This window comes from Eretmochelys imbricata, chromosome 2, assembly GCF_965152235.1.
Source record: "Eretmochelys imbricata isolate rEreImb1 chromosome 2, rEreImb1.hap1, whole genome shotgun sequence".
Taxonomy (NCBI): domain Eukaryota; kingdom Metazoa; phylum Chordata; order Testudines; family Cheloniidae; genus Eretmochelys; species Eretmochelys imbricata.
In genome coordinates this window covers 94,004,127-94,019,333 of record NC_135573.1, presented here as the reverse complement: position 1 = coordinate 94,019,333, position 15,207 = coordinate 94,004,127, and the positions used below count along the sequence as shown (strand labels likewise).

Genomic DNA, 15,207 nt, shown 5'->3' with positions numbered 1-15,207 from the left:
GATTGCCCCAAACCAGCAATGTTTAAGCAGGTTTGTTGCACCATAGACTTCCTTTAAGATGGAACATTTCATTTTCCAGTGTGCATCAACTATGATTTTAAGACATATATATGTATGTTTTTGGGAAAGTATATGCATATGCAGCCAATTATTTAACAACAACTCAGCTGTCAGTGTTTTCTTATAATACAAAAACAAAACAAAACAAACCCAGGCCTGATTGCCATTATGGACACTAGTTTGCAAACAGCAATATATGTTATAATAAATAAAGTTTATTTAAAACAAACAAATGTCTGAAATCAGAAAAAAACAAAACAGAAACAACAACAAGAAAAGATTGCGTGGGGAGGGAGGATGAGAAGATATTCTCATAAATGAAATATGTTTGAAGCTGAGTTATAAATCCCTGAAATAGCAGTTTATAAAGGAGACATTGACAAGTCTCTTGCTAAACTAAAGTGAACAGACTACAAGCTAGTATGGTAGTTCTTGGATTTAGTATCTTGCTGATTTTCACACAGGATGCATGGTAACTATAAATTAAAAGTTAGACAGTCATCCAACCACTGACATTTAATAAGGGCTATCAGAGAAGAGTCTTAAGTGTCAATTTGTAATATAAAGACTTTATCAAGCAAAATGAAAGCTGAAAAAGAAGAGGGAATTGTTAAGTATGGGTATTCTGCACAGGACCAATGCAGACTTTCTGAGTATGCGCAAATTTCACTTCCAAGAAATAACCACCTACTGTACCTTATGAATAAAGCCACACATTTAGTTTTATCTTTTTTTAAAAAAATCCAATCATTTAAAAATCTCTGACATTTTAATTTATATATTTGACTTCACTCTCTGCCGTTTTCATAGTCACTCATATGTGGCCAATGATAAGAATGTAACTATCATTCCACCTGCATTTTGTATGTTTGCATATGAACATGGCATACAGAGCTTTTCAAATGATGGCTGTTGCAGTAGAGCTTCAAGTTGGGCTCATTGCAGTTATTTCTCACTTTTGGATTTTGTACCTGGGGTTAGCAGACACCTCATTACAGATAGCCAGATGCCTCTCTTTTTCCCTAATGCTCATTCCTTCGACATCATAACATGTCAGCAACAATAAAATAGATTTACCATTATACCTCTACTTAGTTTCCAGTGTTATTCATTTCACAAGGCATTTTTGCTGTTTCTTTTCAACCAAGTCATTCACCTGCTGTGAGACCGACTGAGAAATAAGAATGAATAATGCATTTTAGATTCAGTTCACATTAATATAGATCTGAGGCATATTTAGTTTTATGAAAAGAAGAGCTTTGATCTTGGCAGCAGTGAATTTTAAATGTTTATAAGTGTACATTTTTCATAATTTCTGAGCTGCTGCTGCACACATTTATATGTATATATGCACAGCTCTGTTTTCTCGACTGACAATAGCTTTATACGTCCAAGCTGCAAGATGGAACATTTCAGTATTAGGCAACCTCTTTACTCTTTTGGTGCAGGTATTCTATTGTCCACAGCACGTATTTAAAGAGATTGTTCAGCATCAATGCACACAGTGGAACAATCATTATAACTAAGCTTCTGGACCGAGAGACAGCTGCTTGGCACAACATAACTGTTACAGCCACAGAAACAAGTGAGTAAGAATTTAAGGAACACTATGTTTTGTATCCTGCATGCACTTAGTGTAATTATCATCTGAACATCCCTTTTTTAAAATGGAGAATACATGCTAATTTCTCATTATATTGCTGTTTCTTGTTACATTAAGGAGCATTATTAAAATGATGAGTTCAGTGGAAGCAGGATGTTTTTGAGCTCCAAGGTCTTGTGCTCTTTCATAAAAGATGACCTTATTAAAAAAAAAAAAAGAAAAGAAATTGTAATGAGATGAAGACTCTAACACTTTCAAGTTATACTGAAGCATATGAATTGCTCCCCTGGTGCAAGATCTTATGTTATATTAGACCCTGGTTAATTTCACACCAGATTTTTGACTAGTGTAAAATTAGCCAGGGTCTAATTTAACACCAGTAGGAAACCTGTATTTCAAATTAATGGTTAATGTGGGGCCTAAATCAGCTAGACTTCTCTACAGTGACAGTTAAGTCTGGGCATTATCCTTTATATAGATTTCACCTGTCAGTTTTGTCTGAAAGTCAAATGCAAATTGCCTCTGTTTGTGCTTTCAGTTATCCAGCTGCCCTATCTTTGGGACAACATTACGGAAAATGCTTGCTTGCTAATTTGGAACTGGATGTGGCAAAATGTTTTTCTTCTTAGTTAAAATTAATCACATCATCCATAGGAAGAGAAAAGGTCAACAAAATAGGAGGATATCAATGGATGAACTACTTATTGCCATGTATTTTTAATAACTAGCATGTGGTTTAGACATTGTGTCATATACATTTGTTTTTTATGATGACTATTTAGAAATATGTGTAAGACAAGGTGTGTGAGGTAACATCTTTTACTGGACCAGCTTCTTGTCTCTGGTGAAAAAGACAACCTTTAGCTATATGTTAATCCAATAGATTCCCCATAAGAAAGCATTCCCCATGTATATATCAGAATAGTAGATGCAATAGTGAGCTTAATATAGTAAAGTTGGTGGCAATAGTTACTGCAACCCTCATTTTATATTTGTGAACTGATAGTCTTGTTTGAATTCTTGGTTTATCTATGAGTTTTTTAACACAAATGTATCTTCTTTTTCACTTTATTGGACAGCTGGCGGGTGATATGGTGTAATGGAAAGCATCTCTGGCATATTTTTGTCATATCTTGAATAGGTCTATGGAAACATTGCAGGATGACTTCAGTCTAGGATTGTGACTTTTCTGTTTAGCTAAACACTAAAAAGGGAGAGACCCACACATTATAATTGAATAAATGTCTCCTGAACCAGAAGAAATGCCAAGGCTTTCAAAGTCAAGAAATATTAAGATATGTATTGTAAGAAGAGGGAGCCCTTCTCATTTTGCTACATTTATTCTCCAGCTCTTTAATGATTATAAGGTCACCATTTAATAAGATGATATCCAGAGGTATTAAAGGTGTTTCACATTGGTTTGGATATCCTTGAAGATGATTTACTTTATCAATAAATAACATTTAACACCTGAATAATAATCATCATGTCTATCCTGTGGACAAAGCAATATTTTCTTGAAAAACAAAGAAACTATGGGTGGAATTCTGGCTCCATTGACCCCAATGGCAAAACTACCATTGATGACAGTGGAACCTGGATTTCATCCCATATGGGCCATGTATGGTTACAGTCCCTTTGCACCAACCAGATGGCATAAATCCAGCTTCAAATCCCGTAAGTGTCCTGGCATCTGCACCATAGTCATGCCTCCATCCCCAACCATTTCTCAGTATAGGGGGCTGAGGGGCACAGGGATGAGTTCCACGGCAATCCTCCACTGATGTAAGTTGCATTAAGGAGCATACATCAGTGGCACAACATATGGTATGTCTACTTGTGCCAGGTCTGACCTTGAGATTCTCAGAGCCAGAACCAGATGCCTAATGACCCTTCTTCCATCATGCACTGAGTGGAGTTCCAATGCAACAGCGAATCAAGCCAAATATTTTCTGTCTTTTGGTAGGTGCTAATCTGCCTATTTAGAGTACACCAGGGATCGGCAACCTTTGGCACATGGCCTGCCAGGGTAAGCCCCCTGGCGGGCTGGGCCGGTTTATTTACCTTCCGTGTCCACAGGTTTGGCCAATCGCGGTCCCACTGGCTGCAGTTCACCGCTCTAGGCCAAAGGGGGATGCAGGAAGTGGCGGCCAGCACGTCCCTCGGTCTGCGTCGCTTCCCGCAGCCCACATTGGCCTGGAGCGGTGATAGGCCGAACCTGCAGACGCAGCAGGTAAACAAACCGGCCTAGCCCACCAGGGTGCTTACCCTGACGGGCCACGTGCCAAAGGTTGCTGATCCCTGGAGTACACAATCCAAACCAGAAATAATAGCACTCTAATAATGCAAACAGAACAAGAAAATTTGAGCCACCAGACTGACTTGAAGGTGATTTGTTCATTCACAAAAGGAAGGTCATTAGGGGCCAAAATGTTGTCTGCCTCCAAGTTCTGTCAATTGAAGTATACATCTCCATCAAGTACTTCTGATGGTGACAGCTGACTGAAACATGGGACAACTTTGACTCTAATTTGCTATTTCTTTGGATGCCCAGAGGTGTGGTTCACTACCAGCTCTAAGTAGTTACCAGCAAGAGATAACAGAAAGCACCATCTGTCCTGAATAGTTCAGCATACCACCCCCCTTTTATACTGAGCTTCAGAATTTTCTTTCGACTACAGAATTCACAACTCTCTCCAGTTCTTAAGCATGGAAGGTAAAGGATTTAACTCACCTCTCCAGTTTTGTCTGATAAGTGTGATTTTATTGATTAGCCTTTCAATTTATATACAGTTCTTTTATATTTTTTGCTTTTAGCATTACCATTCAATACTTCCTTCCTGCTCATCTCCACTAGGAAATGGGGTGGGAGAACACACAGTCACAACCTGGCTCAGCTAATCAAGTAAGTGATCTGATTTTTTTTCCATTTAAATTTTATTTACAAGTGAGCTTATTGTGGGGGGGGAAATACTCACTGACTCTTTTTGTCTTTTAGGTTTTCGAGGAATTCTTTTCACTGATGGTGCACTTTAATGCATTTCTCCCAGCAATGTTCACATTTCAATGCCTGATTCAACACATAGTATAATTATTTAGGTCAATATTTTCAAAAACGGATGCTTACAGATATGCTCTGGCCCCTAAATGTGTGGCCTGATTTTCAAAAAGGCTGAGAAACCAGCATCTCCCACTGAAGTTAACAGGAGCTGCTGGGTGCTCGGTACTCATAAAAGCCAAGCTACTCAGACTAAGTTTAGGCATCTTCCTATAATTCCAAATACAGTGTTTGCCATTTAAATCACGCTTCTATCTTTGAAACATTTTCCACTCCCTCCAGCCCAATACACAGCGTGAAAACCTGGCCCTATAATAGTCAGTGGGAATTTTGCCATTGACTTCAGTCAGGCCAGGATTCCATCTGTAACATTTTCTTTGTTTCTCATTTTAATTAATGCTTTTAGCCCAACACTGTTCTGTTTGCTTCCTGTTACACACACATACATATACACACAACCTCACTCCTCCTAGTCTGATAAAAAATGTCACTGCCAACACATAGGATGACTCCAGTCAGTCACAGCAACAGAGAGGACACTGGAAAGTTTTCCCCATATTGCTCTTCTCTCACAAACTATTTCTGGCTCTGGAATGACTCTAGCAAATAGTGGACATCCTCTTTCAGCCATGGTGTGGTGCATCTCCGTGCTACTCTGAAGCAAGCCCACCCCGTCTGCCTTGGCTGAATTGCTACAATACATCTCATACTCTTCCCAAATGAATCTGCAGTGTCATAAATTTGTTTCATTCTCTTACAGATTCAGTTAATAACAATGAATTACTTTGAAATCTTTTTTTGACTGAGATACCTTTACTTGGTTATGTTGAGTATAAATTACTTCTGTTTTTTCTGAGAGGCTTCTGTTTCTTCCCAAGGGCATATTCTTCTTGGCATCATGATTAGTCCTAGGCTTTTTTCTCCTACCTCACTTTGGATTGGCCTTTGAGAGTCCAGAACTTCTTTAGTTCTCTGCACCTATTGGATAGGACTTTATCACTAGGGACAATCACATTATTACATTAGCAAACTTTGTTTTGATTTCTGCATGATTTGGCCAGTTTGGTCTCCAATAATTACTGCTACAACCTTGATTTCTTCTTAAAGAACCTTCCTAGACACCAGCCACTCTGTTACTGTGGATCTCCTACTGTCTTGGAATCTAGCTGTCTCTCAGCTTCCTCTTCCTCTCATGCAGACTGTGCTCTGCGTAGTAAATGTTCTGCTTATCGTATCATAGGCAATGAGTAAAATAGCTATGCTCAGATCCAGATATCCTCATTTTCTTGCGCAAGGGATAAGTGGTGAGACAAGAGGTACGTCTTTCTGCATAGGTATTGACCCCTTTCCCTCGCCATGCAATGTGCAGCAAGGGTCTAGTCAGATGCCACCTGGCCAGTGCCTAGGACTGCAGAAGCAACTCTGTTCCCCCTGCTACCTCAGTTAACATTCCCTGGACAGATATTACACAGTTGTGACAAATAACTCAATAGTACAATATTTCATCTCAAGAAAAACCTCTTGTGTTCTCTGAGGAAGATGCTAACTAGCTATGTGGGGGTTTCTGGCCAAAAGCTAAGAGAAAAGTTTGGAATCTACCATTAGAAACAGAGAAATGTCTAAAAACACCAAATGGAAGGGTAACTGGGGAAAGAAAACAAGTGTGAATGGTCGTTCATGGCCAGGAGGAGCAATATAAACTTCCGACACTCACATTTTCAGAGGGTGCCATCAGGCCAATGAAGTGCCCATGAAGTCTATACATGGGCCAATCAGGCTCTGAGGGCAGGAACTAAAATCAGCCCACTCCACTCAAGCTCTGTCTATGAAGCTGTCAAGAGGGATGGCGGGGAGGCGCTGCTATTCCCTCCCATACTAGCCAGGAATTCAGAGATGTATTCCCTCTGCCATCCCAGCCAAATCTCCTCACCACATACCTGCATCAAATAGGGTGAGGGCTGCAGTGTCAAAATTGTTTTTAAGATACTTATTTTTTCCATGCTTGTGTTATGTAAAAAAATAGCCCAACCAATTTTATTAATACATGCCCAATCAATTTTTATTAACATTAAGCATGAGAAATTTCATCTCAAAAAGAAATCTTTCAAGAAATATATGAAGAGGTTAATATAAGGAGTTATCATGAATTTTGATGCCTACTATTGATGCCTACCATAGATCAGCCCAGCTCCAGTGGTTTCAATGGGGCTCTGCCGCTACTCACCAGTTACAGATCTGACCTGATTTATTTACAGTTATTTCTGATACCGTTCCCTCTTGCATCAGCTCAGATTCCAGTGTTTGTTGATCTTCATGATCCATTTGACTCGTTTTCCTGAGTAGAGGAAGCAGCCTGACGGGAAGGCTGGTCACCAGGCAGTTTATGCTAGCACACAACAGTTTGCATTGTCAACTACTGTGAAGGGTCTTGCCAATATCAATCATGCTGTACTGACAGACCAGGTTGTGCCATTCATCAACAAGAATGTACTACAATGGTTCTATTCACTGGAAAATATTATGCTTCAGCTCCTGATCCAGTAAAGCACCTGAGTTTAAGCATGTGAGTATTCCTGTTGACTTCAGTGGGACTATGTATGTACTCAAGTGCTTTGCTGTACTGGGGCCAAAGTGGTATGTTTATTAGGGTGCCTGTGACACGTACATTCTTGTACTGTCTCTTTCTCTCAGTAGAGGTTTGATTCAGTAATGTGAAGAGTGCTTCCAAAAGTTGTTGATCACCCTCAACCGCCCTGCTCCTATTGACTTTAGGAGGCATTCTGTGAATCTTTTAATAAATGAGCAAGAATATTTCTAGGTCTGATTTGCATACAGATTGTGGACCAGTATAACTATTTTGAGTAGGGTGTGATTTTTTTTTTTACTGGAATAGTTATATCAGTACCCTGTGGCCCAGGAACTTCTTTGTGCCAACTGGGTGAGGGAATGGGCGGTTGGTCCATGGACTTTTAAAGGGATCCCCTGGGTCAAATATATGCACAATAATTCACAAAATGATGGCATGTGAGATTTCTACTGAGAGCCAGTAGCTCACTGGGTATCATAATTATCTCAAAATGAATGTACAGATAATACCTAAGGAGTTGGGTATCTATACTGGAAATTATATTCTCAGTGCCTTGGAGTTTAGATAAACATGGTGACATGCCTCATACTAGTTCCTTCCAGGCAGGGGGTAATAGAAGCTATCTCACTGGCTGGGAATTGTGTATTGTCTGCTTCACAGTACAGCTCTATTTACATACTGAGCTAAAATTCGAAGCAAGAGATTGTGAACTATATGAGAGAGGATATTTACAGGAAGAAATAAAGCAGCAGGAGGGAATATTGTTTCCGAGTAAAGACAGTGGATTGTTGGAGTGTTTCAGGGGAGCAGAGATACCCCCTGGCATCTTTCACTGAGGAGGCAAACTGGCAGCGTAACTTATCTCATGAATGAAAGATCAACCCTGGTTGAAAAACACTGCAAGGTCTTCGGGGTGAGCACTGATCTGTAAAATATGAAAATTAAATAAATCTAAGTTCTAGAATTTGAGTTATGATTTTATTTTATATGCAATCATCTTTTGTTTCCAATATTTCTACTTGCTATCATTTGAATCTTCACTCTTTGTTAAATAAACTTTTGCTTGTTTTCGCTATGAACGTATCTAAGTGTTGTATGTTAAGGAGTGCTGTGATCTAAGAGGAAAATTGTAAGCTGCTACTTTGGAAGTAGCAAATCTGTGAAGTCTGTTTCTAATGGACCAAGTCTTCGACACTCTAGGGAGATGGTCAGAGGGGTTGTAGCAAGCCTATCACTAGACAGTAGAGCCTGATTTGGCTAAGAGGGGAGTGCTTGTGTTTCCTGTGGCCAATGGAGTCAGGGAGCTGACACATGGCAGGCACAAACAAGGCTTCCTCATGCTAATGGCAAGTGGTAGCGAGGTGTCTCATAACCCCCTGGGAAGCATTACAACCCACTACTGTGGACACCATTATACCAATAAAAGATGCCCTATACAAGTGTAGCTAAATCCCCTTTCCATACCAGAGAAAGATATTAGTACAGCTATACTAATATCACTGTATCCACACCAGAGAGGTTGTATCAATATAGTTAAAATGGTACAACATAGGCTTGTAGACAAGACCTAAGAGGTCATCCTTTTATATGTAGGCGTATTTTGAACAAAGGTGCTAGTTTGGGAAAGTTTGGAAATATTCAGGTTTCTGCACCCATCTGTGTGCTTGGAGGCTTGTGGATATGTTGTCACCCATGGGCCTCATTTCTGTAGAATACAGTTTCTCAACCCGTGGGCATGAACCAGAGGATGGTGCATCCATCCTGATTGGTTTATGGCTAGAGCTGGCTGGATATTTTTGAAACAGTGGGAATTTTGGGGAAATTTGTTTTTGCCCAAACCTCTGAAATGTCAACTAAGACCAGCTCTAGTGGTATCCATGACTCCAGTACTCTACAGTGTTCTGCATGGGCAAAGCCCCATTACAGTCTATGGAGCTCTGTGCTGGTACAACGGTTGGCATGCATTGACCAGCTTGTAGGATCAGGTCCCATAGCTTCCTTTTAAAAAATAAATCAATTTATAATCCAATGGATGAATTAACAAATCCAACATTTAACGAAAGCATTGTGGATGATTTTAAAATTGCCTTTTAAAAAAAAATATGGTGGTTTGTGGAAGGGTGTTTTTAGACAATGGATTAACAGAAAATAATCATAATCATAATCATAATCATAATAATAAAGAGAGATTCTGTTTTACAATTTTGTCTGCTTCTCGAAATGAAATACAATATCAGAAAATCTTCTTGGTTGCTGCTGCAATCTTATAATCAGAAGTGTTACCTTGCTAAAATAATTTTACAGCGCAATGGATAGGAATACCCCAACCGATTAATATTTTGGGCAATATTTGTGGGCATCAGTAAGGATTTCCTTCTCAGCTGAAGATTGTCATCACTTAATAGAAAATTTGAATACCCTTATTTCTTGAAAACATGCAATGGGTTAGAACGTAACCATTGATTCTTGATGTCCTTTCCTCCTTTTATTTAGGAAATCCAGAACAAATTTCTGAAGTAACTGTGTATGTTCAAGTTCTTGATGTTAATGATCATGCTCCAGAATTCCCAAAACACTATGAGATTTATGTGTGTGAAAATGCAAGATCTGGACAGGTAAGAGGCTAAAAGGTTGTTGTGTAACCATATTGTTTCCCTTTTCAGTGACCTAAGACATTTGGCATATGGTATTGCTATTTGCTTGAACCCAGTTTATTTCGATATTACAAATGCAGGATAATCGTATAGAGTATAATATTTCTTTCCAATAAGAACAATATCCCTGGCAACCAAACAAGAAAACATAATCTTAGATGGGTAGAGAAGGAAACTGGTAAAAAAAACCACCACAATTTTAGTACAGTTTAATGTCACAGAGACAAAATCCTATTGGGACTGAGATTCTCAGCAATTATGTATAGCATTTTGAGAGGATTATTCATTGTCTTTTAGAATACAGTAAGGTTTAAATCTTTAATTATGTACCCTGATCAAAAGCCCATTGAAGTAAAATGAAGTCTTTCGGGTGCTATTAGCATATTTTAATGCTTTAACTAAAAATGCAATGATATCATTGTAGTAAATAATATAATTTACAAACAAATATTTATATCATCAATATTTTTTTATTTGTTCATAATTCAAAATGACATTGGTTTTCTTTTCTAAAGTTACTACTGTTGCATAATGTTGTTGTGTGCTGATGAATTGCTGTTGTGTTCTGCCCCAAAGATGACTTCTTTTCAGGAGTAGGTGAAGAAATCTCTGAATTTACATATAATTTCCACGGTGCTCTGGAATCCTCTAGGAAGAAAGGCACTGCTGAAAACAATAATACACATTAATGAGTGGAATCTCACCACACCTATCTGAAGTAGGAAAATAATATTTATCAGAGCTTACAGGTGGCAAAACTATAGAACAGAGATTTGTTAAGTCACTTGCTCAACACCAAACACTCTTGGAAGGAATAATAAGAAATTGTTACTGAAATGCATAATTATCACAGTCAATGATTAAGATGTTTTACTTAACTTAATGGTATAAAAAAGAGATTGTTATGGCTGATGTGTAATATAAATTTTACCTTCCTTTACTTTTAACAGGCTGTTTTTGTAGGCTTTCCATATAGATAGATACATAGATATTATTAATGTTTTTATATTTTCATCAGAAGGAGTCTAGAGATAAAAATTAGTATTTTTATGATGATCACTTAACAGATCAATTTAGATTTTAGAATTTATATATAGTGAGAATTAATACAAGGCAATTAAAGTTGTAAGCTTCACGTTATGAAGCTCTAAATGGTTTAGTTCCTGCCTAACTCAGATTCCAATCCATAGCCCACTGAATGCAATGGAGCTCTTTCAAACTCTAAGGGCCTGATATATAGACCACTGAAATCAGTGGAAAGGTTTCCATTGATTTCAGTTGGCTTTGAACAGTCAGTCAAATACAACCCCTCTTTTTTGCTATCTTTCCTCAACTGACTCTATGATGGCCCAGGGTTGTCCACACAATGGCAATGGTAGATCAGGGCTTTTGGGGCCATCATGATAAGCTGGAGTGCTTGAGGTAGCTTCCCCCCTATTTATGTCTGGAAAAGGTATTGAGGGGTATTTTCAGTGAAGGGCTCCTACCTCTGGAAATTGCTTCCTTCCTTAGCCTGACAGATCTGGAGTTTGTTTACTTTCATGGGGCACTGCAAAGCTTACCCTGTATTCTCAGGTTTGTCAGAATGGGGAGGAGTTATTGAAGGGGAAAAGTTCCTTATGCTGTGGGATTTGGAGGATTTTATTGTTGACTTCAATACAGTTTGTAAGTGAAAACAAAAAGCAAATACATATAAATACATTATTTGTGAATGATTCAAGAGCATAAAAGGGCCATATTTTAGGAAACAAAGGAACTATAACAATACATAGAATAAAATGCCCTTTTGCTTAGCCAAACTCAAAGACAGTGGGGTGATACTATAGCTTATATCTAAGAACAATGCTAACCTTGAATTACATTTTCTTTTCTTTTTGGCAGAAAACCCCCCAAGATTATTAAAAAGTTCTCAGTCTATTTTTAGCAAATTACTTTTGCTCTCATTTTTTCCTTGTTATATTATGTTTCCTAGCCCCTGGAAGTGGTTCAAATAGAAGAATTGCATTTGGGTCCTTGGGACTATCATCTGAAAAGATAGCTTGACAATAAAAATGAATGTAAAAGAAGATGGATATTTTTGGCTATGGTCCAAATCCATCCATCAGGTTTATCAGACATTTTTAATGGATTTTTCATTTTCCATTTTATCTTATAGTTCTGCACCTTCCTATAATCCACACATCAACTGCATAGTAGCCAGGAAGGCAGCTTCCTTTTGCACATTGAGAAACCACTTTCACTGCACTACCAGTATTAAATCTATTATGTTCAAAATAACCTGAGCATGAAAGGTGCTATATAAAATAGAATACTATCCTATTACAGCTATTGCTAGCATCAGATCTAATAGAACAATATTAGTAAACCATGTGGCTGTTGGATTCTCTCTGGATTCACATTGAATCTCTTTGACCTTACCACTATATATATATAAATAATAGGCTCATCCGTTTTGGGAACTTGTTGACCACAGTGTGACAGTTTTTCTTTATTGCTTTTATTACAGTAGTTACAAACTCCGTTGAATTCTATACCAAAATCTATAAAAATGGCCAGTAAGCAAAATGGACCAAATACATCCCTGGTGTAAGACCACAGATGTCATAGCAAGAATGAATTTAGCCCAGCAAGACTTACTCACTGGGCATTAATGAATTGACTCTAGCTCAAAACTGCAGCTTGAGAGATTTAAATGTACTACATCAAATGACTTTCTGGGATAGGGTAAGTGAGTTGAGCATCCAGAATGTGTCCAGTTATATGTATAGTAATTTCAACCCCCTTGTGGCTCCTAGTCTTTCTTCATATCAGGCAAGAAGCAGATTTCAGCTGAAGACAAGCTGCACTGAGTTCACCTACATTTTGAATGAGTGCTGTCTTCTCTAATGTATATTTGTTTTGCATGAATTCTTCTAATTTGATGATCACACCTGAACTGACTTTGATGTTGTAAAGTTTACTTTGTAATTTTACTTATTAGATCCAAAAGCAGAGACTACGTAATCTACACTTTGAGTTAGAGATCAGAAAAAAGCCATGCATTTACCCAACTACTTAGCATATAATAAAATAGCCAGTAGTTACAGTGCAAGTGAAGAGAATTTATGTGATATTAGCTTCCTATAAAATGAATTGTAGCACACAGACACACACACACACACACACACACACACACACACACACACAAAACCCTCACAAAGAATACCAAGTTGTATATAGAACTGGCTGTACATGAATCAGGTTGAAAATGAGCAGTTTGCAAAAATAGACCATTCCTAACAAGTCATGTTTTTAAAGAATTTTTGAAATCAGGAGAGAGAAATTGATGGGTAAGACAACATTTTTTATTTTACCTTGGTATGTCTATTGATCATGTACAAGTAGCACATAAAGAGCAGTGATAAGAAAACAGGGAGGACAAGAAATGGGGATATCTCCATAGACAATAAAAGAAAACGGAAGTAGTGTGTAGGGATTTAAACCTCCTCTTGCCCTAACTGAATCTGCTGATGCATGGGAATCCAGCTTCTGGTATTTTGAGAGGGTGTGTAACTATGGACCAAGTTGCCGTATTGTAATTATGGTTAGCTAAAGCATGAGCTTTTCCTGACCACATAGTTGAGGCTGATCTGGTAGAGTGTGCTCATACAAGAGTTGTCCAAAAGTGGAAATAATTTCAATGAATTATAAGGAGGCAACTTGTGAATAATTTCAAACAATGAATACAGTGGATAACAGGTTGTGAACATTTAGCAAACTTCTGGCAGGCCCATGGTTTATCCAGACTGACAGCTCCGTCTACCTCTGATAAATCTGGCAAAAAGAGCTGAACTTTTGTGTAAAGAATCAGTGGACTTGACCACTCCAAGGAAAATCCCAAACCACATCTCTAGGGGAAGAAATAATGGATACATTTCAGTTTAAAAACAAATGCACGTTTTCAAATTGGCTCGTAGATTATTAGAGCTTCCAGATTAATGAGCTTTAAAGTAACACAATTCATGGCAATTAGATTTAAATCCAATCATCTTCTACAACTGTATGAAAGCAATACCTAGCCTCCTTATCTTTTTTCCCCACATCAAGCACATAGGATTTGTAGATCTTGATTCACAAGCAGTTAGTGCAGAACTTCTCAAACTGTGATGCTGCCTTCACTTCACTGCACTGAGGTGCCAGCCTGTCCCAGGTTAGATGCAAACAAGACTAGGGAGACTGGAAAAATATATCTTTTTCTTTCTTTCTGGATCATTTTTACTTCACACTTAGAAAAATCAGAGCTTTCTGTTGCACTTAATCATTTATAGACTTATATGGTTTATGTTGATTCCTAGTAAAAATGATCCAATAAGAAATAAAGATTAAGACATTTCCCTACCTATATGTTGACAGTATTCCTTCAATTCTAGGATGAAGCTCACAAGATACATGCATATGCTTAGAATAGTCAGAAAGAGGCAGGTTTCCCATTCCCCCCCCCCTTATTTTTCCTCTCTTTTTTTTTAAATAGCAAAGACATAAACAAGGAAAAAGTCAGCTTGTTATTATTCCAGACTGAAAATGAACTTGTCAAAGAAGTATTCATTTTGCTTAGTTATAACTGATACTGCATGGAAAAATATATATACAGACGCCCACATTTATTTATATATTATTTATTTAGCTAGCTAGCTATACATGATGTGACAGGGTCAGGCCAGATGCCTACAGGAGAGTGATAGAAGGCAGATATATTAGTCCCAGGTTAAGCAGACCCCTTTCCCCTGGGTAAGATAACAGGGGCAGTTCCAGAACAATCAAGAACTTGCTGGAACCAATTAAGGCAAACAGACTAATTAGGACACCTGGAGCCAATTAAGAAGCTGCTAGAATCAATTAAGACAGGTTAAACAGGGCACCTGGTTTAAAAAAGACCTCACTTCAGTCAGTGCAGAGCGCACAAGGAGCTGAGAGTGAGAGGATGTGCTGCTGGAGGACTGAGGAGTGCAAACACTATCTGGCATCTGGAGGAAGGTCCTGTGGTGAGGATACAGAAGGTGTTGGAAGGAGGCCATGGGAAGTAGCCCAGGGAGTTGTAGCTGTCACACAGGTGTTACACAAAACACTATAGACAGCTGTGATGTACAGGGCCCTGGGCTGGAACCCGGAGTAGAGGGCGGGCCCGGGTTCTGCCCATCCCCCCAACTCCCTACTGGATACAGGAGGAGCTGACCTGGACTGTGGGTCCCATTAGAGGGGAAGGTCC

At 38.5% G+C, this 15,207-nt stretch overlaps 1 protein-coding gene across 1 annotated transcript in view; it reads left to right on the top strand.

The window, feature by feature from the left end:
* CDH19 (cadherin 19) overlaps positions 1-15,207 on the top strand; it is a 63,342-nt gene that overhangs the window by 34,084 nt on the left and 14,051 nt on the right. The window contains exons 7-8 of the mRNA XM_077809073.1: positions 1,509-1,645; positions 9,802-9,923. Coding sequence (XP_077665199.1) covers positions 1,509-1,645; positions 9,802-9,923 — 259 coding nt within the window. The remainder of the gene's footprint in view (positions 1-1,508; positions 1,646-9,801; positions 9,924-15,207) is intronic.